This window comes from Puma concolor, unplaced genomic scaffold (genome assembly GCF_028749965.1).
Source record: "Puma concolor isolate L17-30 unplaced genomic scaffold, mPumCon1.1.hap2 unalloc_scaffold_22, whole genome shotgun sequence".
Classification (NCBI taxonomy): domain Eukaryota; kingdom Metazoa; phylum Chordata; class Mammalia; order Carnivora; family Felidae; genus Puma; species Puma concolor.
In genome coordinates this window covers 585313-612204 of record NW_028240228.1, presented here as the reverse complement: position 1 = coordinate 612204, position 26892 = coordinate 585313, and the positions used below count along the sequence as shown (strand labels likewise).

General features: G+C 48.1%; 1 protein-coding gene and 1 long non-coding RNA gene across 2 annotated transcripts; both read left to right on the top strand.

The window, feature by feature from the left end:
- Nucleotides 1-770: 770 nt before the first annotated feature.
- LOC147571567 (uncharacterized) lies at nucleotides 771-23169 on the top strand. Its single transcript, XM_086696294.1, has 7 exons — nucleotides 771-1012; nucleotides 2025-2113; nucleotides 7271-7439; nucleotides 14026-14090; nucleotides 15869-15977; nucleotides 16799-16931; nucleotides 19354-23169. Exons 1-7 carry the CDS (start codon nucleotides 771-773, stop codon nucleotides 19609-19611), a joined length of 1065 nt encoding a protein of 354 aa, XP_086552420.1. The 3' UTR covers nucleotides 19612-23169.
- A 1169-nt stretch (nucleotides 23170-24338) lies between these two features.
- LOC147571566 (uncharacterized) lies at nucleotides 24339-26537 on the top strand. The gene is made up of 2 exons (XR_015247281.1): nucleotides 24339-24526; nucleotides 25897-26537. It is a non-coding gene; the product is annotated as an uncharacterized LOC147571566 (long non-coding RNA).
- The last annotated feature ends 355 nt before the right edge of the window (nucleotides 26538-26892 follow it).

The following is a 26892-nucleotide window of genomic DNA, read 5'->3' as shown; positions in this document are numbered from 1 at the left end:
GGGCCTCATCACGTGTGTCACTCAACAGGCAGCGTGAGGTAGGGGAGTTAAGCCCCAGACAGGAATCAAGACATGTAGCTTCCCACCCCAGCTACACTTTGAACTCTCTGATATGGGTAGGTCATATCCCCTCTTTGGGCCTCAGTTTCTCTGATGGGAAATGAGTGGGTGGCTTGGTTATCAGTTCACTGTTTATGAAGGTCATTGAAGGAGATTTCTCCATGCCTCTCACTGCCCATGCCACACCTAAATCCCAGCAGACTCTTTGAATGGCAGAAATGAAGGGATGATACAGGGGCTCCTGCACGCTTAGGGCAAGCCCACGGGGCCATAGAATAGAGGCCTTTAGATTGGCACCCTTTGCCAAGGCCCACTAAGTTGCCACCTGCTAAACACAATCCCTGCCCCCCCCCCCCCCACACACACACACACACTGCCACAGCTTTGGTTAACTCATGGGTGTATATTGAGTCCTCCCATAAGCCGGATCCTCAAAGTACTGCCGTTCAAGGGGCTGAGGTGTTGAGGTAAGGCACTGTCTCCTGATATTCAGCTGGATTGATTCCTGAGGACATCCCCTGTAAGCCCACTGCCTCTCTAGCCTAGATTAGTTGAGCAGATTCATTGAGAGATACAAGCAGGTCTTTGTCCCCAAGAAGCTTATGATCTAACCCGGACACTGATTATCCATGGAGAGCCAAGACTTCCACGAGGTGAATGCTAAGGCACAGAGGAAGATAAAGACAAGAGGGTAGAGAGGCTGCTGCAGGATGGGTGGTCAGGAAGTCCGCTGCAGGACGGGCTGGGATCTGAGCCAGCTTGGAAGAGGTGATGGATCGGCCCAAGGAGCCACAGGCCCGCAGATACGAGAGGATGTGAACACACAATGTGTTTGGACCCCCCCACCCCCACCCCACCCCGGCCCAAGTGAGAGCTGTGACTCAAGCCCATGGTCAGGCAAGGAGGCAGAAGCTCTAGGTTTGGGCGCTCGTGATGGATCAGACCAGGAAAGGTGAGTTCCAGGCCAAGGAAGCAGTAGCAGGGAGTCACTGATGGTTCCTGAGCAGGAGACATGCATAAGGAGGCGTTTTAGGCAGGTGGATCTGAAAGCAATATGTCTAGAGAGGCGGGCAGGCTGAGGGGAGAAAACCGGAGGCAAGAAATGGACTCAGAAGGTCCCACGACAGTCACTGTGAAAGTCATTAACACTCAAATCTTGTGCGAAGCCCTTCATTCCCCTTCTCTTGAATCCTCTTTCAATTCAGTAAAAGGACAGGGAGTGTCCCCATCTAACAGATAAAGAAGCTGAAGCTCAGAGGAATGAATTGATTTGTCCAAAGGGTCAAGTTGGAAAATCAAACTCAGGCTGTCTTTATCAAATCCTGAACTCTGCCTACTACCCTTTGCCTCGATGGTCCGGGAAAATGGGAGCCCGAAAGGAAGAGACCGGAGATGACCAAGGAAAGCTCTTGGGGTGGGGGAGGTACGTTCAGAGGGAAGTAAAACCCCGTGGAGCCAAGCATCCCTCAAAAGTTGTCACACTCAAGTACCGACCTGGTACACACCTGCTCCCGCTGGTGCTGAGGTGCCCTGGCCGCTAGCTAGTGAGGCCACCCACTGGGTAACTTTGGGCACATAACCTCTCTGAGCCTCTGTTTTCTCGTCTGTAAATTAACATACCTGCACACAAGGGGCTTGGAAAGAATGAACGAGATCATTGGGGTCCAGACAGCAATCTCTCAGTCGGTCCCTCAAGTCTAAGTTAGGCCAATCGGTTCCTCCACGTGCTGGCACACAGGTCTCCTTGTCCCCCACGATGAACCAGGAGACCACCGCCCTCCCCCTGCAACTTCTCCCAAACCTTATGCCACCTCTGTCTTCCTCCGGCCTCCCCTCCTCCCAAGCATACCCGCACATACACCTTGTTCCGTGGGGGCCCAAAGAGCTGAGGACTCAGAAGGCATTTCTCCAGTCTGGCAGAGGGCCCCCTAGAAACTGTGCTGATCCCCATGGGAATCACTTAGCAAGAGGAAAAGCCAGACCTTTGCCCTGGCTCTGCTCACAGGTGATGGGGTTAATCGGGAATTCTCTTTCCCTTTGCTCAGGGCTGTCGGTGAGGGTCTAGCTCCCTGATGACTTGGGGACACATTAGTCAGTGATAAGTGGGGCTTTCCAGCCCCTTTTATCCTGTTTACAATACATTGGCTCTCCTTGGACAAAACCCTGCTCCCCCCACCTCGCTCCTGGCTGTTATGGCTACATGAGACAATTTGCTGATGGACGGTCCATGAAGGGCAGCTTCCGTGGAGACCCCTCCCCACCTCCTGCAGCCCCCGGGGCAGCATCCCCTCCACCTGGTGGGTCCTGGAAGGAGCCACACATGCTTGGTGGTTTTTTTGTTTTTTGTTTTTTGTTTTAGCTTTGTTGCAGCCCCTGAATTCAGAAATGCCATCCTTTCTGTCTGCTCAGCTTTAATCGAGGGAGTTTGGGAGCAAACCCAGAGGCAATGAGATTATGTTTCTCTGGCTTTGGAGAGTGACTAGGGTTTTGTTGCTGTCCAAAGCAGAAGCCATCAGAGGCATCTTAACTTATCTGTGGCAAGGCCCTTTTTGGGTCAAAAGGCAGGATAGTACTACGTAGCCTGGACCTTGGCTCCCCTGTCCCACCGTCAGCTTGGCCAGGCATGTTCACTTCTCAAAGCTCAGCACACTTGTCTAGAAAACCAGGGTCCTGCCTCTCCCAGGTAGTTAGGAGCACAGAATGAGAACCTGCCGAGAAAGTCCTTAAGGAGGAGGCATTGTGTTCAGCACTCCGCCTCGATTTCAAGTGACAAGCCTTTCAGCAAGAGTGGCTCCTCTGATGCAGACAGCTTATAATCACCTAAAAGTCAACCTCAAATAATTCTGGGCCTCTGAAACGGCAGGCAAAGGTTCCAGCGTAGGTATGACAGCACATCTCTGTGTTTTAAGGATCTCTTGGGCATCATTCAAGAAGATGATGGAAAAGGGGAGGGAGTGGTTGAGGAGTGATAGGGTGTCTCGATGGGCTCTTATAGGCTGGTAGGGGAAGTGAGACATAGTCCCAGCTGACACAGGGGTGTGTGAACATCAGCACAGGTGGGATGGACAGTAGGGGCAAAGGGGGCTCAGGAGGAAACAGGACCAGAAGGTGCACTGGGAGGGAGGGGCAGAGACCAGGGTGGGGGAGCATAGGGAGCACTGACCGTTTGGGAGAAGGGCTAACAGAATTGCTCTATTCAATCTCAATTAGGGGGCCAGAGACACACAACAGATTCATTGGGTTTCAGAGATAAGAATTAAGTTCCATCAAGTTGGACAGATCACTTCCCTGCTTGCCAGGAATGCCCGGGGCCCGCTTCTCCATGCGTCTTATCTTTCGTGTATTTCAAGGTCCAGCTGAAATCTCGTCTCTTCTGGAAAGCCTTCTTTCATCATCCACATTCAAAGAGATCTCTTTCTTCTCTGCATTGTGGCAGAACTTAATTGTCTTCTCTGCGTCGTTGCCTTTTCATAAGCCCTGTACCCTGTCTCTCCATCTAGATGATAGACTTTTTTTTTTTTTTTTAGATGATAAACTTTTTGAGGTCAGGGGGCTATTGCTGCATAACAAACGACCTCCAAACTCAGTGGCTTAAAATACCACCCATTTTGCTATATCTCTTGATGTCCTGGGACAGGAATTCAGGCATAGGCTCAGCTGGGTGATTCTTCTTTTCCATTCTTCTTCCTGGAGAGGTCACTTGAGGGGTTCAGCTGGTGGATGGACTGGTATAAAGGTTACGAGCTGGCTTCACCTACATGTCTGGGGCCTTGGCTGGAAGAGTTGGCTCAGTTGGGGCATGTTGAGTGAAGCACCTACACATATAGACTTTCCAGAATGATGGCCTTAGGGTAATTGGACTTCTTCCAAGGTGATTTGGGGTTACCAGCATAAGCCTTCCAAAGAGCTGGGTGGAAACTGCAAGGCTTCTTATGACCTGGCCTTGGAAAACCCAGAGTTTCTCTTCTGTCACATTATATTCATTAAACAAGTCACTAAATCCAGCTCAGATTAAAAAGGAAATGGAATTCGACTCCATCGTTTAATGGGAGCAAAAAATATGAAACCACCTTTATTCAACTACACGCTATAGTCCTAAGACCCAGGCAAGTAAAGTCCCTGGCCAAGGACCCAGGCCTCAGTGGGCCCCACACTTTGGAGTGCTATTTTTGAATCTTTCTAAACCCCCCTTCAGTGGAGGCAATCATTCTAGTCTGTTTCTCCTCTTCAGGGTACTCTCCAAACTCCCGTCCCATGCATGGGACTGACCAAGTGCCCTGAAAAGCTTCAGGGCCCATGCCTGTGGGTTGTCCAGGGAAACCTGGTGAGCATATTGCTTCTATCCACCAGCACAGTATTTCTTTTGTGGCATTGCATAAGATCAGGCTGCCTGCGTGGTAGTGACTTGCTGATTTGGGGTGATTCCCATTCACATTGGATACAAGATGAGTTCAGGATTCTGGGGTACTGACAGTCGACCATTGGCGCTTGGAGTTAAGCCACCTGTTTGGGTCTGTGCCATGGCACTTGCCGGCCTGTGTTCTGACCACAAGGCTGCCTCCACTCTACAACACACCAGAATAGTGGGGCTCCCCACCTCCACCTGGTAAGGGTGGTCATCCCACACCCACCACAGGCTTTGCACTGCAGGTCAGGCAGTGCTCCAGAGGTGGCCATGCCTATCTTCTGCTGGAGACCATTACTCTGCCAACTGGCTTTTACAATCAATGTCTTTCCCTTCTTTTGATCACTGTACTGACGCCACGAGCCTCTGGGTCAGTCTTAGGTAGGGCGAGGTGAGGGCCATGCATCCCTTACATGAGTGGGACTTCTCTTTTTGTTTCACCCATGCACCTGTAGCCTAACTACCCTTTGCCCTCTGCCAAATGGTTTCAGTATGTGGAAAGCAGTGTTGCAGTCAACACTGAAAGAGATCATATTCTAGGAAAGCTGTGATTAAGGCCTAACAAATTTCAAGAAAAAAAAAAAAACATAGTTGGAAGATATATTATTGTAAATTTATACTGAGTAATTCTGAACAGTGAATTATTATTCATATTTTCCTGCATACTCTAGGGAAAACGTGCCATTAGTGTCATCATCAATGAAGCACAGTGACAAACTTTGGGTCATTGGAAGTCAGCATTCACGTTCAGTGTGAAGGATGACGCAGCATCACGAGTAATAATGTAACTAGCATTAAATAAATAAATCAAGACTCGGTTCAGGTATCATCTCCTCTTTGAAGCCCTCTTGAATCCCCAAACTAGGCTAAGTGTCACTTCTCTGTCATCACACAGGTCCTAATTACCTCTATCCCACACTAGCTACATAGTATTCTAATTATTTCTGTAGATGGTTCCCTCCTGTGTAGATGTGTATATTAAAGAACTTCTATGGCAAGCTGATGTATGTTTTACTCATCTTTGTGCCCCAGTCCTTGCACTGTGCCTGATATGTAGTATGAACTCAATGAATACCTGTATGGAGAGTCATGGAAAGACACCACCGGACTAAGTCAGGTAGACTCTGGTGAGCCTAGAAAAATAGTTCTAGTAGAACAAAGGAGAGGTTGGAAGGCAAGCTACCCATAGAGATGTTGACAGGGTAGATCTGTTGTCTATGTGGTTTAGTCATAAAAGAAATGAGAAGTTTCAAGTGCAGCAAGATGGGGAGATGGAGTTTTCTTCTCTTTAGAGAAAGGCCATGTCCATATAAACACCTTAGAGACTGAGAAGCAGAGGAGAGGTCTTCTGGACCTCAGTACCCTTATCTGCCTAACCCACCTCACCAGGAAGCTGTGAGGTCCAAAGAAGAGCAAAATATTGGCATAAAAATTCTTTGAGAAAATTTAAAATTTCTATCCAACCTCTAAAGGCTTCTAACTACTTATAGAATTAAAAAAGAAACCTATAAATAAAAATCTAAGCATGACATTTAAGATCCCCCATGATCTGGCTCCAGCTCTCCTTCTAACACTATTACTGCCCCCAAGCCCCCTAAACCCAGCCACAGAAGGTCTATGTTCTTTCCCGCTTTTTTCCTTTTCTCAAGCTATCCCCTCAGCTTCAAATGCCCTTCCCTTCATCTCCATTAGGCCAACAAGATCAACATTTACAGAGTAGTGAGCTTGTGTAAGATACTGTTAAAACTCTATTGATTCTTGAAGGCCCCATTCATAGGCTGTTTAGTCCATGAACCCTTCTTGCTTTTCTCCAGAATATCAACTGTAGTACTTACTCGACCTGAAAATGTTGCTTGAGGGCGTGACTAACCCTCTCAACAGGCTATGAGAGAAGATGAGAGATTTGAGGGTTCTATTACTTGTATTCCTCCTCCAATATCCGTGCCTGGTAATAGCAGGTGCTCATTAATAAATATTAGAATAAGTGGGAAAATGTTAGGGAAAGAACGTACATGGGTGGACGGTCTCTTAGGACACAAGACTGGGTGGGCTCCAGGATACAGGAAAATAAAAGCATCAACTTGTCAAAGGAAGAGGAACATCTCCTCCCTTGGGAGGAACTGTAGATAAGCCTGGAGGGTGGACATGGGTTAGGTCCACGTGGAGAGACCGAAGCGTCCAGATCCTTCAAGTCTTAACTCAAATGCCACCTCCTACATTAAGTCTTTCCTGAATCTCCGACGGGGCTGACCCTAGCTCAGCTGTCTCTTTGGACTTTCTCCCTTGCAGCTGTTTATTTGTACCCCTATCTCACTTCCTTTCCTAGACTGCGACCTCTCTTGAGGGCAAGAGGAACCGGTTTCCCCACAGCACACAAGACACGGTTACCACTCATTCATTGGGAGTTTATTGGAAGGATAAATGGGGGGGGGGGGGGGGGGAGTAGTAACCGGACATATTTGACATAGGAGATGCTTGCGCACAGGAGCCCAGCGGAGCGCAAGCTCCAGACCCACAACTGAGCAGTTTACTGGGAAGCAGAGCGAGAACAGCCCCCCCAAGCCTGCCTCCGCTGGGGAATGGCAGGAGTCCACCAGCTCTCCTGCAGCTTTGCTCTGAGGACCTCACGTCCCTACTTCTCCGACTGCCCTTGTCAACGCCTGACTCGATGCCGAAGCCCGCCCCCCTACCCACAACTATGCTTCCTCGTCCCGGATCTGCGGCAGTGCCTCTGACTACTCTTAGCCTTTTTGTCCGGGCCTCTTCTCCGTCGCCCTCCTCTTCTGTCTCCATCACCACCGGCAGGGCGCGCGCCGGGGCAGCCCTGGCCGGCAGGAGGGGGCGGGTCCTGCGACCGGGAGCCGGCAGCCGGAAGCCGGACGGGGGGGGGGGCCGTGAGGACGTGTTCCAGGGAAGCCAGGGCCGGACCCGGCGGGGCCGGCGACGTGGAGCCGCTGTACCAGCAAACGCACAAGTGAGGGCCGCGTCGGGGCACGGGCGGGGGCGCAGCCAGGCTGGGCGAGGCCGGCTCCCCTGGCTGGGGCCTCGGGCGCCCGCCAGTGTGGAGGCCGAGTCCTTCCGCCGGGGCGCTGCCGGGGGCGGCTCGGAAGTTCTGTCTCTGGCGGGATGCCCAAGTCGGCGGCGGATGGAGGGTCCGGCCTGATGCGTGGGGACGTTGGGCCGGACGGCTCATGGGATCTTCGAGGCCGCGACTACCTGCTAAGTAGACTAGGTGAAGGGAAAGTCACACTTACAGATGATAAATTGTTTGTCCAGCACCTGCCAACTCACTGCTCTGGGTTGGTAGAGATGGTGGGAGTCAGGGCCCCTACACCTAGTTTACTATTCACTTGGAGAGCCCAGGGACGTCCGAAAAAAATCTAAGGTGTGGCAGGATTGGATGGAGTGTAAAGGAACAATACAAACGGAATCTTCTTTAGTTTAGAAAGAGCCATCATTGAGCTAAGGTCGTCAGAATAAGTTTCATTGTAACTCACAGCTCCTAAATGACGTCGGCCCCAACTCTTGATTGACACTAATCTGTTGTTGCTGCTACACTTTTTTCCCTTTTCTTTTGATTTGGTTTATACCAGAGACCATAATGATGAAGTGTTTGGTTTGAGTGCAAATATAAAACCTACTTTGTAACAGTTTTAAAACGGAGCCCTTTAAAATAGGGAGCCCTATTCTCATATAAAAAGTATAAGAAGGGACGGGTCGCCTGTGTGGCTCAGTCGGTTGGACATCTGACTCTTGATCTCAGCTCACGGCTTGATCTCTGGGTGGGGAGTTCAAGCCCTGCGTTAAGCTTCAAGCTGGGCGTGGAGACGACTTTAGAAAAAAAAATTTTATATCTATATATATGATGGAACTTAAATAATCAGACCTGTGAGTCCATTGGAAAAGGAATGAAATAGAATTATTTTTGTGTTACTAAGAAAGGACAGATCTTTTAGTGTGTCTTTCCCCTGAAGTATTGAACCAGTCCTGGGAGTTCTGGTTCTAGACTTCTTTTTCTGATCTATAAAATGTTAGTTTGGAGCTCATAAACTTTGAGGCTCCTTTCAGCTTCATGATACTGGTGATTGAGTGTCTTAAAAGGAAACACACAATCCTGCGAGCGTCAGCAATTAACTTTTGCAGTTGCAGAAATTAATGATTGAGGCTGAATTGACACAACAGTAACTGAGCATCTTAATTTTACTGGAACTTTGAACCCACTTTGTGGTTATCTCTGGCCATGTCCCTGACAGTACGTTGGAATGAAATCAGTACTTGAAAGTTCTGTATCTTGAAAACTCCTTCTTAACTGCCTGAGCAATGAGTGGGGGAGGGAGGGGAGGTGAAAATCAGAATAAACATTTTATGCTTAAGTAATACTGCATTAGGATGAACTTTATAGATGAATAAGTGGCCAGGCTTCTATTTTTGATATTCAAGTGGTTGTAGAGGTGTCTATATTTGTCCCCTGTATAGTCTAGGATCACTCAGTGCCCTGGACCTTATTATCTCTAGAGATTCTTTGCGGTTTTAATTTTTTAAAAAATATTTATTTTTGAGAATTAGAGTGTGAGTGGGGGAGGGGGAGAGAGAGAGAGAGGGAGCTACAGAGTCCGAAGCAGGCTCTAGGCTCCAGGCTGTCAGCACAGAGCCCAAAGCGGGGCTCGAACCCACGAATCGTGGGATCATGACCTGAGCTGAAGCCGGACACTTAGCCGACTAAGCCACCTAGGTCCCTCTATCCCTAGAGCTTCCGATTCAGTAGGTCTGGAGCACAAGAAGCTCTATTTTTAACAAGCTCTCCAAGTGATTTTGGTGAGCAGCTGGGTGTGAAAACTGTTACCTTATCTGAAGACCAGTTTTTCCCTTTTTTTGATTTTGCCTTCTGGTGAGAGGCTAAATGTAGAAGCGGCAAGGTGGGTGAGGTGAAAATGACCAGATGGTTCCCACTACTTTTAAGTAAAGCAAAAACAACCACAAATGTTTGTATGATGCCGTAAAGGTTACACAGCAATTTCATATTGCATTTGGATCTATGAGCCTTTAAATAGTTGTGATTATTGATTCATGTGTGTACCCTGTTTTATCGGAGACTGAGGCACCAAGGAGTTAAATGGCTTGTTCCTGGTTCCTCAGCCAGTCCATAGTGGGACCAGAACTTGCAACCAGTATCTTTTAACTCTAAAACTGTTCCCTGCTCGTAGGGGTCAGAGGCAGCATGGATACAAAATAGGTGTATATGAAAGGATGAGAGTAGTTCCATGGACTTTAAAAAAGCAATTTCATTTCTACAGACTGGATTTGTTTGTTTGTTTGTTTGTTTGTTTGTTTTTAGTCAGCAACAGTGACCTTGTTTTCTTACTATTAGGTCTCTCTGCTTGGTGATGTCATTACCTAAGCCCACCACGGACCCCATGTTGGACAGGGCTAAGACTTCTGGTTTCTAGTGTCCACCTGCCCCCCCCTCCCCCGCCCGCCCCAAGTCCTGCCTGTGCATCACCTGTTCCTTACTGGCTTCAAGTGTGTTGTCTGAATTCCCAGTTCGGTTTAAAACAGACTTGCCACATAGTAGTCCCCCCTATGCCATGCCTGCTTGCTTTGTTGTTTTGCATTTGATTTCCTCCCAGGCATGAAATGTAGAGATTGGAATCATTTTCTTGGCCGTATCTCTTCTAGTTCATTCAGAGCATTCGGAGCTTAGGTGGGAGAAGTCAGTATTGTTTCCCTGCAACTTTAAAGTTTGTCCATTTTGGCTTAGAAAACGGTATAAGCCACCTGAAGGGTGTTTATAGGGTGAGTGTTGCCATCATCTCTCACCCTGTCCTCATAGACTTTAAAAATTGGAGGGGACTGGCAAAATCTTCCATTCCAACTCCCTTTAGTCAGGAAGACCCTTTATAAAACCCGAAGCAGTTCATGTACCCTGTGTTTAAACATGCAGGAGCTCTTTTTCTTCTTCCTTTTTTTCTTTTTTTCTTTTTTTTTAAGTTTAGAGAGAGAATGAACACGAGTTGGGGGGGCGCGCAGAGAGAGGGAGAACCCCAAGCAGGCTCCCAGCTGTCAGCGCAGAGCCCTCCCGACACGGGGCTCGAACCCATGAACCATGAGATCATGACCTGAGCCTACCAAGAGTCGACGCTCAACTGACTGAGCCACCCAGGCGCCCCCCTTCTTCCTTTGCTTGAAGAGAGAGAGTTCATAATTATTCTGGGGTTTTTGTGGGGAGGGGCAGGTTGAGCTGAAAGCTACCCTCTTGAATGGGGCTCTTGGTTCTGGCTCTCCCTTCAGGAGCCGCAGTGGAGAATGAGCCCATTCCTCTGCCTGTATGTCAGCTCTAGGTATTTGAAAAGCACCAGCTGCCCCATTTTAATGGAGGGTTTTTTTTCTCTTTTCTTTTTTCTTTTCTTTTCTTTTCTTTTCTTCTCTTCTTTTCTTTTCTTTTCTTTTCTTTTCTTTTCTTTTCTTTTCTTTTCTTTTCTCAGAGGCTTATTATCACTAGCTCTTTTGACCATTCCTCTTCATGACTTGACTTCTAGACTCTTTCCCGGTCATCCTCTTCATCCATCTTCCATCAGGGGAAGTCTTTATTTTTTTATTTTTTTTTTCAACGTTTATTTATTTTTGGGACAGAGAGACAGAGCATGAACGGGGGAGGGGCAGAGAGAGAGGGAGACACAGAATCGGAAGCAGGCTCCAGGCTCTGGGCCATCATCAGCCCAGAGCCCGACGCGGGGCTCGAACTCACGGACCATGAGATCGTGACCTGGGTGAAGTCGGACGCTTAACCGACTGCGCCACCCAGGCGCCCCCAGGGAAAGTCTTTAATAGGGGCCTTTAACAGACAGCTCCCAGGATGGAATGCCACTTGATATTGTACATTGGGGACTTTTTAAAAAAGTCTTAAGTGGGAATGCTTTTCATCCCTGACAAATTTCATCTTACTATTTTAGCCTAAATGAAAATATTACTATTTGTTTTGTGGTACAACATCCTAACCTAGGCTCATTAGCACAGAGTGATGTGCAAATGTCATCAACGTAAGTTGGTTTGTTAAAAAATCTTGAACAAAACGTAGAGCTGAAGGCAGTCCTGTGGTAGAATGCTGGAAATCTTTGCTAGCATCCCTTGGGTACCATTATTTAGCCTGCCATGAAGCCCTCGTCCTTAAAGTTTAAAGTATTTGTCAATCCATGGGAGAAATGTACTATCTCATTATTTTGACTTTGCATTCTTCTGATTACTAGTCAAGTGGAATAATAGATATAGATATAGATGTAGATATGGATATAGATATAGATACAGATATGTTTGGGTTTTCTTTTCTGTCATTTGCTCTTTGCCCATTTTACAAAAGTGCTTTGACTTTTCCTGTTGATTTGCAGCATTTTTTAATATACTCTAGACATTAGTCCTTTCTTATCTGCCGCGGGTATCTTCCAGTCTCTGCCTGTCTTTTTATTTTTTTAGAGCGTCTTTGGTGTAGACAGGTGTTTTGTTTTAATGTAGTCAAATTGACGAGTCTTGTGGTGTGTGTGGTTTGGGGGACAGTATTGTTTTTTGCCTTGTTTAGGAAATTCTTCTTCAACCTGAAGTCATAGTATGCATTCCTGTATTTTCTCCAGAAAATTTTGAAGCCTTGCCTTTTACATTTGGGCTTTAAACCATCTTGCGTTTCTTTTTGTGTCTGGACTCTATTCTTTGCTCCTGGGTCAGGGTTAGGGTTTGTCTGTCTCCGCACTGCAATGATGTTGTTTTGTTTGGTTTTGTGTTGTTATTATGGCTTTGTCATAAGTCCTCATAGCAGGTGGACCAGGTCATCCCTCTCATACTTGATTCAGAGTTGTCTTGGATACTCTTTGCCCCCTGCCCCCCTCCCTTTTTTCTTCTGTTCCCGTTCCTGTCAACACTGCTAATTTTCACATTTGCTCTATGAAGCTGCCATTGACAACTTACCTCATGGCCTACGTGCAGGCCTTCGGTAAAATCCGAATTGTCTTCCCATCGGCGTCGCCGTGCAGTCCTCTTGCTGTCTCTGTGGTTACCCTGACCCAGATGTTGGTTAACTCAAGCTGTGTTCCTCCATCTACCTCCGTACCTCCACGTGCCCTCATTCTACACTATCAGGACCTATCTTACCGGAGGAGCAGTCTGGTCCCTCCATCTCTAGTGGTGATTTCTAGTTTCCTTTCAGGGCCGTGGGTCTTACCCAGGTGCGCTCAGACTCAGTAGAGCGCTGGCCTTGCTTCTGGTGCCGTGGGTCATGTTTAGAGTCCGCAGGAAAGCCCTGGAAAAGACAAGACAGAGTTGAAACCCAGTTTGGGCTTCTGGCTTGCATTGGTAAATTTGGGTTCACAGAGTGTGGTGCCCATGGTGGAGGCTGGTTGCTGACCTTTCCCTCAAGGGTTGGAGGTGATATAGTTGCTCAGCAGACTGCTTTCCTGTGGCTCTGATGTGAGAGACCGGAAGCACCAGGAGCCTGTTGTTGGGGTAGCATAGGCAGTATTCCAGAACTGATCGCAGACGACTGCTAGGAAGGGCTCTGGGGGTGACCTTGGTCAAGCCCCGAGGAGCCTCCGGAGAGCACGCTAGGGCCCGCCACCTGAGACCACGCTGGCGAGCCAGGGTACGGTGTCGCATTTCCCAATGAGGTGGCACTCGCCTGGGATTGCCAGGGAAAGGCCTTTACCGGACGGGACATCCCCGTCTTTCAGGACCTTCCTCTGATAGTTTTCTCGCACTGATCGCCTCATCCCTTCTCCCCTCCGACCCCTACTCGCTTCCGGGCAGGCCCACCTGCTTGTAATCCACGTGCCTTTTTGCCGATCCTTTTCTTCATCTCTTCCCTCATCAGGTCAAGCTTCTGTCTTCAGAGTGCTCTTTAGAACTCACTTGACGCCACCGGGTTCCGCCAGCTTTTACTCTTATTTTCTTACGTTTCCTTGGCACCACGCCACTGCGCGGAGCCCCTCGGCTTCCTTTTTGTTTACACTTACATGTAGTGATGTTCCCCTAAATCTTCTTGGGACTTGTCATGTCTCTCTGGCCTGTTGTTCCTAATTACATTGTTTCTCAAGGACAAGGATTATATCTTTCTTGCCCTTTGACTCTCCCTAGTACAGACCAGCGCTCAGCACATCGGGTCAAAGAACAGAGAGTGGGATTGGCTGGGTCCGGATTGAGGTTTATCACTTGCTGTGTGACCTTGAACAAGTTACATAACCTTTCTGGGCTTCGGTTGTCTTATTTATAAAACGAAGATGATAATGGTCCTTTCCGCATAGGGTTATTGACTTTGCAGAATGTCTCCGATGTGGCAGGCACTTAGTAAGCGCCGCCTGTTAGTGTTACAAAGTAAGTTAGTGTTCTTATTAATATTCATGGTAAAATATTAGAAACCGGGCCAAAACATGTGGCCTCAAGTGCCACTTAACAAAGTTTACAGTTCAGTGATGCTGTCGATTTAAATCAGTTACACGTTGGCATCAGAAAGTTTGTCTTTCCTGACCGAAGCACTGTCGATGACTCCTGTCTCACTCATTTCCTCTCTCTTCCTTGGATAGGCAGGTCCACGAGATCCAGTCTCACGTGGGACGCCTGGAGACCGCGGACACGCAGTCTCTGCACTGTGAGTAATTAACTATGGAGAGCAGAGTCCTTTCTCCCGATGACACGATGCTAATGGGCTGGGTTTCCTGACCGCCTTGCTGCCTCAGGGGCTTAATGATTCCATGCCGAAGGAGTTCTGTTGTTAGGGGTGGACAGAAAAACCCTCTGGCAAAGCCTCTGACTTCTCTCATTGCGCCCCGTGGAATCCCACAGGCCTTATCCCCCATTACCCCTCAACTCACCCTGACAGGGCCCTGTGGGAATGGACCTCCTCTCCTCTGTCTTAATCTAATTACCGAGCCCTGGGAGGAATGTACTCCGTACAAACTCAGAGATGTTTAACTGGAATTGGTCATTTCTTCTGAGCTGAGAACGGTGGCTTTTTAGGAGGATTATTCAGAAACGAATAGCAACATTAATTAGTGTAGTTCCCACACTGTGGTTTCATTTGAGAAGAGTGCTGCTTTCTGTTTTACAGTTTTCTGTTGGCCAGAAAAGGTCCTTTCTCTGAGCTGGCCACAACAGATGCCACTGGTTGCCCACACGTTGCTGAAGCCACCCGTTCACCTCCCCACCTGGCTGTCCTCATGCCCTTTTCTGTTTGCTCATGCCTCCTTTTCGGAGCATCGAAAGCATCTCTTTTCTGGGTTCTGTGCCCCACCCTGTTCTAATCTAGAGTGCATATGTTAGCTGCTGCAGGTTGGCCTAGGAGGGTCACATTGCTTCTTTACTGTCGTGTCTTTATTGGGCAAGAAGCAATCTGGGTACCTTTTTTTTTGGTTAATGTTTGTTTGTTTGTTTGTTTGTTTGTTTGTTTATTTATTTATTTATTTGAGAGAGAGAGAGAGCACACAAGCAGGGGAGGGGCAGAGAGAGAGGGGGAGAGAGAGAGAGAGAGAGAATCCCAAACAGGCTCTGAGCTGTCAGAGACCCTGGTGTGGGGCTCGATCCCACGAACCGTGAGACCGCAACCTGTGCTGCAATCAGCAGTCGGGCACAGTCGGATGCTTAACCGACTGAGCCACCCAGACGCCCCCCTGGGTGCCCTTTTTGTACGCGGTTTAGTTCCTATCCATCTGCTTTGTTTGCCTTCCCAGCAGTCTCACTGTCACATGATTAGAAATGGAAAAGAGGCCATGTTGACTGTTTATCAAGAGGGATAAGGAAAATGACTGTATTTATCATATCTTTACCTCTGTGGATTCTTTCCTGGGCCTTTCCTAGTGATATTCAGTCTATTTTGGGGATTCCAGCATCAGCCTGCCCGTCCTTATGGAAAGCCTCAAGGGAGCTCTTCCCTGTGTTTCACACACTAATCTTCCCCTTTGTGCTTTTTTTTCTTTTAACCTCATTACTGTAGGGAATTCAATTGGCAGCCTTCTTACTAGATATTTCTAACTCGTATCTGAGAATAATCTCAAAGGAAAAGAGACCTCATTCTGTTTCAGAAGATACTGCATTTTGCTTAAAATATTTTATTTGGACAACCCAAATATTCATTGTATTTTCTAAAGGCAGGAAATATATTTCTACAGACTTATCTGTAGCTTTTTAAACAATTGGCATTGCTATGACATTAACAGCTACATGTATATATGCGTGTGTGTGTTTAGAGCGACATTTACAGAATCCGTATCACTTGAATTTTTTTCCATTATTCAGTACGATATGCGTTTTTCTCCTTTTCGAATGGGTTTCTTTGAATTTATTGGATATGGAAAAAGACATGTTTATTGTATCATTCTAATTTAAGCTGTCTCTTTTCCAGCAATTACTCTTTTTTTCTCTTTTGTGCAGTAGTAGAAAACGAAATCCAAGCAAGCATTGACCAGATATTCAGCCATCTAGAACGTCTGGAGATTCTGTCCAGCAAGGAGCCCCCGAACAAAAGACAGAATGCCAAACTGTGAGTGTTGTGACGCCTCTTGTCCAGGGGAGGCTGTCAGATATTCTGAAAATCCATTTACACATTGAAAAACTGAGACTCTGTGAAGATGGAGTCCCTCTAAAGGGCATGGTTTCGTTTCAATGATATTTCCTGAAAATAAAAAGCCTGTGAGGTTAGGGGCTCAGAAGCCTGTGTCTCCTTACATTGGGTCATTTTGAAATTTTGCCTCCAATACCGTTTTTCTGGCCAGACCTGTGGCCTTACTTGAAGCCTCCAGCAGCCAGGGAGGTGTGCACTGCCCTCTGGTTCCTGCTGCATTCTTGGATTGAGATGAAATCTTGCCCTTAATCACTTCAGTCAGCCGATTTATAATGAAATAACTGATCTAACATTTGATACTCCGCCATGAAATTCAAATGAAAACCCTCACCACCTCCAGCCCAGCCCCTGCTCCCAAAAGTTCTTATGAAACTTTGTTGTTGCTTTACTCGAAAGGTGCCCTTGGGCTCCTTCTTGAAAAGCGATATAATCCATGGCAGGTCAGGGAGAGGTCGTTGAGCCTGCTTCCTGTCACCTGTTCCCTGTCATGCATCCAGAATCAGAGACCAGCAGATGCTTAAGTAAAGCTGTTGGGATCTCTTGTGCTACAACCGTACTTTAACCACAGGCCGCTTCTTTGTTTTCAACATCAGTGATCAAAATCAGATCATTTTGGTGGGGACAGCATGCAGTGGTGTAGGGAGAAGTAAGGAAGCATCTTTCTTGAATACGAAGGCTGGCCGCTCAGAATGTGCGGCCCTGGGTTTCTGGAATGTAATCTCTGTCTCCATCAATTCCAGTCGTGTTGACCAGTTAAAGTGTGATGTCCAGCACCTGCAGACTTCTCTCAGAAACTTCCAGCATCGGCGATACGCCAGGGAGCAGCAGGAGAGACAGCGAGAGGAACTTCTGTCTCGAACCTTCACCACTAACGTAAGCCAGGCTCCTGGTTGGGGGGCGGGAGGGGGTGGGGGGGCAGTGTCTACAGGCACTCGGCAGCTCGTCGCCACTGAAACTCGGGTCCTGGAGCTTCATCTTTGTAGGGGGTGTCCGCAGCCGATGGACTGGAAGTAACAGTGGGCTTTGTGCCTTGCCACAGACACTAGACCTAGACAGGGAACCTCCTTCTCTAACACGAAAACCCGAAGTGGAAGCAGTTAAAGTGAAGGAGTGGGCAGGGGTGAAAATGACCTGGGTTTGACTGAGAGGTGGAAGTTCCCATGGTGGAAACGGTTTCTGATCAGGTAGAGACAGATGATGAGAACGGAAACCATTTGTCACGAGGGGCAGCATTTCAAAGCTGCCTGCAGGCACTTGCCACCGTGCTGTGTATGTGTGTGGTTCCCGTGTCAGATGCCTTAAAATGTTTTTGCCCCAAATCTGAGCAGCAATTTGGAGGAATTTGTTAACAGGTCTTTTGTTTTGGATGGATTGCTTGACTTGAGCCTGTTCGAAAGTGGCCTGGTTGGTGTGCATGTTTGGTTTTTGGGAGACCCTTGCCCCTGCCCCTCGGTCTTAATAGGATCCATTCCTGCACATGGCTGTTGATGGCTAGAGGACACACTGGCCTTTTTCAGGTCCCTTATAATGTATTTCCACCAAGTGAGGTGGGTTTTGGGTTGTTTTGTTTTAACAGAGAGGTTCATTTTCTAAAGAGGTCTTAGCTCTCTAAGCCTGCCCTCAGAATTCAAATCAGCCCACGTTTCACAGATGCTTAAGTCTCTCTGCTGTGTCCACACTTGCGGCAAATTTCCCCGAGTGTTTCAGAATGTGCCTGTGTAGTTTCTGCTTCTCTAGAGTAAGCAGTCAAGTAACACTGATTAACAATTCAGAAGTGTGATGAGGACGTGTTGGAGGCATAGTGGTAGGCGCAGCTGTCTGTCTTCCTTCCTTCCTTCCTTCCTTCCTTCCTTCCTTCCTTCCTTCCTTCCTTCCTTCCTTCCTTTCGGTAGTTTCAAGTTTTCATAGCTGCCTTTCAAAAGTGTAATGAACTCTACAACATGCCAAAAGGTGTGTGGGCTTTTGATCACTATGGCATTGGGTACTCAGACCTCTTTTAGGTCAGGGATGGTCGCTCAGAATTCTTTTGTTTGCATATCAGCTCGGTGCGGTGCTCTGCACGCAGTGCCCCTTAATCAAAGTTGACTTTGCCAAATGAACTTCTTGCCGGTCACTCTGTGAGCTGGAACTATGGTATGTTTTTCTGAGTGATAATGCCCAATTAGGTCTACCCTTTCAGGCGGAAGGGTAAGAACGATTTGTATACAGAAGGCACTCAATAAACGCTTGTCGAATGAAGAGAAGCCTCTCTTTGATTCGTTCAAACACTGGAGTCTTGTGACCCACTGAGCATTAGCTGTATGCAGAACATTGTTGAAGATGCTTGTGAAAGTAAAGCTTGTGAAAAAGTGAAAAGCTGTGGTCCCCGCCTGCTTCTCGAAACGCTCCCGTGTTAGCAGGGGCACTGAGAGCAGGTGCATGAAAAGTGATTCTGAACGTATGCAGCAAGGAAGAGGTGGTTGAACCTCTTCGTGGTGATTGAAAGAGGGGAGAATGACCGGGCATGGCAGAAGAATGTGCGATTGTCGGGAGGCGGGAAAGAAGGGAACTATGGCCAGTCCTGACTGCCTTCTGTATCCAGTCCGCTTCTGGTGTAAACTTAGAGCCCTGAGGCCAGTCTCAGTGTTTCTTCCCACAGGATGGTTAAGAGGGCCGGCTCTGCACTCAGTAGTGAGATACAGGCCCCGCTGGACTGAACAGCTCTGTGTGATCTTAGACCTCTCTGAGCTTCAGTTTCTTCACCTCTAAAATGGGGATAGTACAGTAACTGTGTTATAACGTTAGGATAAGGATTAAGTGAGCTTAGGGTAATGGGCATCAGGGTGGAAAGTACTTGATCGGTGTCAGTTTTTTTCTTCCTTCATTTCTTTACAGCCCTTTCTGGACCGCTGAGGAGAATTGTCCCATCCCGACTACCCATTAGGCCTTCGTCTCCTTTGTCCTTAGTCAGACTCCGTCTAAGTGCAGCGACAGCTGTAGATAAAACAGCTGCAGAACAAAAGCAAACCTGTAATACTGTGTTAAGGGAAAGCCAAGGAAAGGAACATTTGGAACAAGCTAAGTTAATAGGGGAGTAGTCAGAGAAAGCCTTCAGGAGAAGCCCAGCAAGACCTTGCAGGACTGATGTTCCTTCTTAAGTGGTGGTCATGGTGGAGAGGCAGGAATTCACAGGCCGTGTGCATCTGGCTGTCTCTCTGGCTTGGCCTTGGCCGACAGGCGGAGCAGTCAGACCCGCTGGGACCCCAGGAGCTGACCAGGCGGCAGAGCTAATCCTGTGCCTGCGTCTCTTTCACAGGACTCCGACACGACCATCCCAATGGATAGCTCGCTGCATTTCAACTCCTCCCTCCAGAAAATTCACCATGGCATGGACGACCTCACCGGAGGCGGGCACAGTATGCTGGACGGACTGAGGGCCCAGAGACTGACCTTGAAGGTGGGGGCTTTTCTGGGGGACAGGGAGGAGGCCCTTCGTTCTGGCCTCATCCACCAGTTGGGTACCCGCGTTGACGTCTTGGTTACGTATCCTCGCGTTTTGTTACTTTGGTGGTGAGACAGAGCCCTGAGTCTGGGGTCCTTTCTTTTGGAGCTGAAGTATGAGGAGTCCACAAGTGACCACCTTCCCTTCGCCCGCAGCTGCTACTTGTGCTTGCGACGAACCATAATTTGGCATCACTTGGTATCTGGGTCTTTTTCCGTTTACTGAACTTACCATGAAAGTGGCTGCTACGATAGGCACCACTGAGACCAAGAAATCCCACAACTGCCGAAATTACAGAATGCACGATTCTGAGAAGGCACACGTGGCCACACGTGGCCCCTCGCCCTCACGTGGTTTCCCGGAGAGCCCCTCCTGCCGACCACCTGATAGCCGAGACCTTTTGTGCTCTTTAAAAAAATTTTTTTTTTTCAACGTTTATTTATTTTTGGGACAGAGAGAGACAGAGCATGAACGGGGGAGGGGCAGAGAGAGAGGGAGACACAGAATCGGAAACAGGCTCCAGGCTCCGAGCCATCAGCCCAGAGCCTGACGCGGGGCTCGAACTCACGGACCGCGAGATCGTGACCTGGCTGAAGTCGGACGCTTAACCGACTGCGCCACCCAGGCGCCCCTACACCTCCTGGTTTCTAACGGTCTGGACTTAGGACAGGGCATGGCTGGGATGGGTCACCTCTGCTCCATGATGCTAGAGCCTCAGCCGGAAGATTCCACGGCCGGGGAGGAGAATCATCTGGAGATTCACTCCCATGTCTGGTGCTTGATGTCCGCTGCGCTCCTTAGCTGGGGCTGTCCACTGGAACGTCTACACAAGGCTTCCTCGCAGCCTCATGTTCCAAGAGTGAGTGGCCCGAGAGAGAGAGCCAGGTGGGAGCTGCATCCTTTCTGTGGCCAAGCCTTGGAAGTCACAGGACATCTTTCTGCAGTCTCAAGCCTCCCCCCCACTCCCCCACAGTGTGTCATCCATCAGCCACAGTGTGACGAAAGAGCAGGTGGGGTGGGATAAACCCATGGGTGTGGCCATCTGAGGGAAGCACAGTCGGCCACACTCCCCTTGAACAACGCGCCCATCTAGCTCACAACAGTAAAATACTCAAACTCTGTCGCCATAGGTACCAGGTAGCATCTACTCGCTGGGGGAAGCAATGGCACCGAATCCCTGGATGAGTCAGATTTGACCAGGTGCAGCTTGGGAGGAAGGTCTCCGAGGGAACAGTGTGAGCAAAGGGGTGTGCCCTAGTGGGGGCAGGGCTCGGGCTTGGGCTTGAAGGCCAGGTACGGGGTATCTGAAAGCAGGTTCATTACTCTCTGCCCTGCTCCGTTCCCCACCCCTCTGCACAGGAGAACGTCCCTCTGTGTGCTCAGACGCCCCTGAGCTCGGGGGCAGGATGGCCCTGAGCAGCAGAGGCTGGCAGGATGGGGGCCGCCCCGGCATCTTGCCTGTCTCAGACCCTGTGCGGCAGCCTGGGAAAGTCCTGGGCTTGTCTCTGGGCGCGGGGGTGGGGACGGGGGACGGGTACCCTGTGCCACGGCAGGTCAGTTCAGTGGGCTGACACTTGGGGCTGAGATGAAAACGTCGGGTTCCAAAGCCCAGAACAGAGGGAAAGTGGAGCTGGAAGGGGTCCCTAGGGACCACCACGGCTGACCTCAGGGAAAGTGACTTGCCAGGGATCATTCAGCCAGTCGGTAATGGTCGGTCTGGAATCAGAGTGGAGGTCACCTACTCCCGGGCCAGTGTCCCGCCATTCCTGCTGCCTGTGGGCCACCTCCCCGGGCCATCTTGGCCTGGTGCTAGTTTGTGGCCCTCAGCCCAACTACAATCCCCTGGCCTGGCACTGTCCCATATTCTCGCCAGGCACAGCTAACTGGGGTGGCAGGAGCCATACCAAAGGCTTTTCGGATTTGAGGGCCTCTCCCGAGCCCCTCAGATACTGACGTGAACTGGCACACACATTGCCGGCTTGTGATGTCCCGTAGGGGACGCAGACGGCGGTGGACAGAGCCCATGACCACGGCTGGAATGGTGGGTTCCAGAGCGAAGCCTGGCGGTGGGTGTCATTCTCCCCGTTACCCACTGAACTATATCTCATCCATCCAGAGTCAGTTTCTATGGCAACAGCAGAGTCCTTACCCATCATTTTCATCTGTAAAGATCCACCCCAGCTGCCTGAGGCCGGGCTCCTTGCCCAGCTGCACACCGGGCCCAGCTCCGCATCCCAGGTGTAATGGTGAATCGGCAGCCTGCCAGCCGGGACCTCCTGGGAGGTGCCTGGTAACCGGCATAGCCCTTGAAAATGACCGCATAATCACTTCTTAACCGGGTTAGGAACTTGCTTCCAGTGGCCCCCTCTTGCTTCTGCGTCAGTCACCTCCCTCTTCTCCTCTGGAGCTTACCATCGAAGACCTCCATTCCCTTCTGCCCAGCCTCCAGAGCAAGATAATGCTAATCGAGGCTGCTCCGAAGCCAGCCGCTAACCTGCTAACCCCGGGGAGAGGGGAGCCTCCAGTCTTTGCCCCCCGGGTACGCTCAGGGATGAAACCCCGCCTCCGTGGCCCCAGGGCCAGAGAGCACTCTGTGTGTGGTCCACGCACCCCACCCGCCAGCCCTGTTGTCAGCCTTGGCGGGGGCGCTTCCCCCTCTAACCACCACCACCTTGACAACCCAGTTCCAAGCCCACGCCCGCCAGGAAGTCTTCCTTTCTACACCGCTTTCCTCTGCATCCTCTCTGCATGCCTGTATTTGGTTTCTGCAACATAGCTCGGGGCGCCTGGGTGGTTCAGTCCGTTGAGCGTCCGACTTCGGCTCAGGTCATGATCTCACGGTCTGTGAGTTCGAGCCCCGCGTGGGGCTCTGTGCCGGCCGCTCAGAGCCTGGAGCCTGTTTCGGATTCTGTGTCTCCCTCTCTCTCTGCCCCTCCCCTGCTCATGCTCGCTCGCTCGCTCTCTCTCTCTCTCTCTCTCTCTCTCTGTCAAAAATAAATAAACATAAAAAAAAAATAAAATCCTAACAGCTTCAGGATCTTTCTGACCTTGAAGAAAGGGCAAATGAAGATACTGTGCCACCACTTCAGAAGCAGAGCCTGAAATTCTTCTGTGCTTTAGAGGTGGTGTTGCCATCCTATGAGTGCCGGAGTCCCGGAGCTGGCATGGCCGAGGAGCCTTTGGATAACCTGGAGGAAGGCCCGTTTACGGTGGGGGTGGGGGTGGAGGGGAGGCAGAATCCCTCTTTCTCTCTAAAAACTCATCTTTTCAGATTCATCATCCAGCCCTCCCCCTTGCTAAGCTCCTAAAGCCCTAGGCAGAGTTTTTCTGGCCTACGGTACAGGCTTTTATCTCAGGCAATACCTGAAAGAACCTTTAACTTTAAAATTCTAAAGCTGACTTTCTGCCAAGAAGTTTAGGAGGAGGGAAGTAATGTTTTTCCCATTTTTGGTTAAGAATTCGCCTTGTGCTAAAATAGTCCTTCAAATACATATCTCTTGCAGCCTGCAGTGATCCCAGCAAAGTGATCATCTAAAGACTTAAATAAACTCTTGTGTGAATGTTGAGTCCTTTGCCTCCTATCAAAGGGCTGGAGTGTAAAGAGTCAAATACAGATGCCTAGAAAAGGTATTCCCATTGGTACTGTGTTTTCTCCCAGTGCCTACAGCACTTAGGCTTAGGGTTTTCCGGGAGGGGCAGGGCTGTTAGCAAGGCTAAGGGAGTAAGGCTCCCTTGGGTGATGCCCAGGAAGAGACCAGGCGGTCATGTGCACTACCACCGAACCTTTCTCCCCATGTGACTCCAGCCCTTGATGCACAGGAGAGTAGGGTCTGCAGTAGGGTCTGAAACTAGAGTTTCCGCCTGTCCATTTGAAATCTACGAGCGATGTGAGATCTGTGCCACTTTCTTGGCTTGAGTCTCCCTTTTGGTACTTCCAAAACTTCTGGAGTAGATCAGGGCAGTCAAAATGTGCCCTGCCAGGATATACCTACAGCAGAGTCATTCAGCCTTGTGTTGTGCCTGCCCTTACTTGCTAAGATAATGAACGACGAATCATGGATGTATTTTCACCTTTACACATATAACCCCCAAATCAGTTATCATTCAGATAGGCATGTTAAATCCATTTGTTTTGGTTGGATGCAGGGCCATTATCATTTCTTATGAAAAGGCGGACAGTCCAGAAGCTTGCTATTCAGAAGGCTGTGTCAGATGCATTCCAGAAACTGTTGATTGTGATTTTAGGTAAGACTTACTTGATTGTCCTTGCAGTATATCAGTTTCAACGAGCAAATAAACTCATTTTGAAAAGTTAATTGGATGAAAACACTTCATATTCTTTTATTCACCAAATGCTTTCAAAGCAGTAGTCTCAAACTTGTTCTTTGTGGCATTTGTGAGAAAAATGACCACAAATATTTTTGTCCCCAGTATATAGATATACAGTGATTTACCTCTGTCCACACAGAAAGTGTTTGACCCAGTCTTCTTTCTTGATTGTTTGCTCATAACACAGAATGCTATTGTGAGTATAAGCTTTGGGGGCACGTGTGTGGCTCAATCAGTTAAGCGTCCAATTGTTGATTTCAGCTCAGGTCGTGATCTCACGATTTGTGAGATTGAGCCCCATGTTGGGCTCTGTGCTGACAGCGTGGAGCTTGCTTGGGATTCTTTCCCTACCTCTCTCTCTGCCTCTCCCTGACTCTCACATGCCATGTGCTCTCTCTCTCAAAACAAAAAAAAACAAAAAAAACAAAACAAAAAAAAAACCTTTGAAGCTATGGACGTCTGGTGTTGAATCTTAGCTCTGTCTCCTAGATTTCTTATGCAATTTTAGGTTTTATAGTCAGATTTGAAGTATTTAATCTCTCTACGCTGCAATTTCTCTATCTGCCAAGTAAAGGTAGTAATTCAACTTACCTCATGGGGGATGAATTGTAAGAGCAAATGAGATGATGGAAAAGTTTAAAACTATCCCTGAAACATGGTAAGCAGAGAAAATATGTTAACTTGTTATCATCGTCTTCCTGTTGGAGAATTTATTAGATTATGTTTTTGGAATCCATTCAGCTTCAGTTTTTGTTTTTGGCACTGACCTATTGGGTGAATATGATTCTTATATTAGGGTCAGCTATATTTTTGTGAACCTTGAAAGTGGTCAGGCTATTGAATAGCATCGATTGTGTTCTCTATTGCGTTCTACAATGGTGTGAATGTTACAGGCTGTGCTCCAAGGGAACTTTATAATTAGTAATGAGTCCCCAGACAATCGCCCCCCCCCCCACCCCGCCCTCGCCGCTTCACAGTCTTGCAGGCTTAGAGACTAAGAAAGCCTAGCTAAGTTTCAGAGGCCTTATTTGCCCATAAGAGTTGACCCTGGATTGGTCTCAGGCTTCCAGCCTGGACAGCTCTTGCAGTGAAAGTTGACTTCCCTGGTCATCAGGTAGAATCTCCATTAGCTGTCAATTCTGAGTAACAACCTTTAAGAACCAAACTAAACCTTTGGGTTGCTGACCTCTCCCTAACATGCTCTGGTATCCCTTGTACACGATCAAAATGTTGTAGCTGTACTTTGCCTTAAGGGGAATTGTATTGTCTATAAGGGACATGGGCCAGTTTCTGCCAATAAACTGTCCAAGCGCATTCTCTCCCTCCCCCTCCCCCTCCCCCTCCCCCTCTCCCTCTCTCCAAAGCATTGTTCATTGTATCTGGTGGGATTTTGTTTCCGGGGAGTAGACACTGGCCTTGTTTCTAATATGAAGTATCAGCTATAGTCCATGGTCTCTATTCCAGAACTCACACTGACCTCTACCTAATGCCTTACTGTCTAGTCATCTGATTTTGAACATTGTTGTTTCCATAGTTTTAACTTCCTGTGTCATTATTCCTTAGTTCCTATCTCTTAAGATGATAGCGTTTTTGAACCACACAGTCGTTAACTTCATATGTATTTTTTCACACATAGGTATGATTAAAAACTGAAGTGTGAGATGAGAAAACTTCTAGGAAAATGCTTTTATTTTCTGCTTTTATAAATAAAAAGAATGTCTAGTTATTGGGTGCTATCATTGGATACAGCTAGTTTTAGAACAAGGAAAATTCTGAATTGATCTTGTTAACTTTATTGATTTTTTAAATGTTTATTTTTGAGAGAGTAAGCAGGGGAGAGGCAGAGAGAGGGGGACAGAGGATCTGAAGTGTGCTCTGGTGCTTACAGCAGAGACCCCGGTATGGGGCTTGAACTCATGAAGCATGGGATCATGACCTAAGCTGAAGTCAGACGCTTAACTGACTGAGCCATCCAGGCGCCCTCTTTTTTTTTTTTTTTTTTTCCAATCCTTATTCACTTTATTTCAGAAAGTGGTAAAATAGCTGTGGAATACAGACCCTGTGAAGAGATCACAGATGCCAGTACTGAAGACGAGCTACAGGATTTAATTCAAGTATGTGGAGATTAAAGTTCAGGGGTGACATAGCCACTGTAGCCATAATGTAAAGCAACCAGCAGAATTTGGAAGACTTTGGCATTAGCTCTATCATCCTTTGGGAAATGTGAAACTCAGAAACTGCTTTTGACTGCAGGGGATTTCTGGGGCTTTTCCTCAAGTCCTGACCCTTGGCTCTGACCCCTTATTTGAAGTTTGGAGAGCAAATTTCATCAGAGCACTCCCACAGTTGTGGACATAGGAGAGGACACAAGCCTTTTAGAGCTCCCCTCAAACAGAATCTCAAGGATTTGGGAACAGAGTAACTATGGCCTTAAATGTGATTATACTACAGCGTTTGAAACCATTATGCCATTCAAATAGGATGTGTCACCCAGATGTAGGCATCTCATATATATCTTGCATGAATATCTTGCTGAAGAACTTTTCTGTAAATCACTCACATGGATGCCCTGAATTAGGGATTAAGTTGCCAAAATAATTTCTAAAAGAAAATACTAATGTGCCACATACAGAATGTTAAAAAAAAAAAAAAAAAAAAAAAAAGCAAAAATGTGTTTCATGTCATTGAGAGCTTAATTTGGGGCTAGATTTGTGAATTTTTTTTTTTTTAGATTTTTTTTTTAATGTTTATTTATTTTTGAGAGTGAGAAAGAGCGTGAGCTGGGGAGGGGCAGAGAGAGAGGGAGACGCAGAATCTGAAGCAGGCTCCAGGCTCGGAGCTGTCAGCACAGAGCCCGATGCGGGGCTCCAACCCATGAACCACGAGATTATGACCCTCTCTGCCACTCCTCCACTCGCACTCTATGTCTCTGTCTCTTGCTCTCTCCAAAATAAACATTTAAAAAAAATTTTTTAAAACAACAATAAGCATTTATTCCTCAAAAAACATCTTTTTTAATGTTTA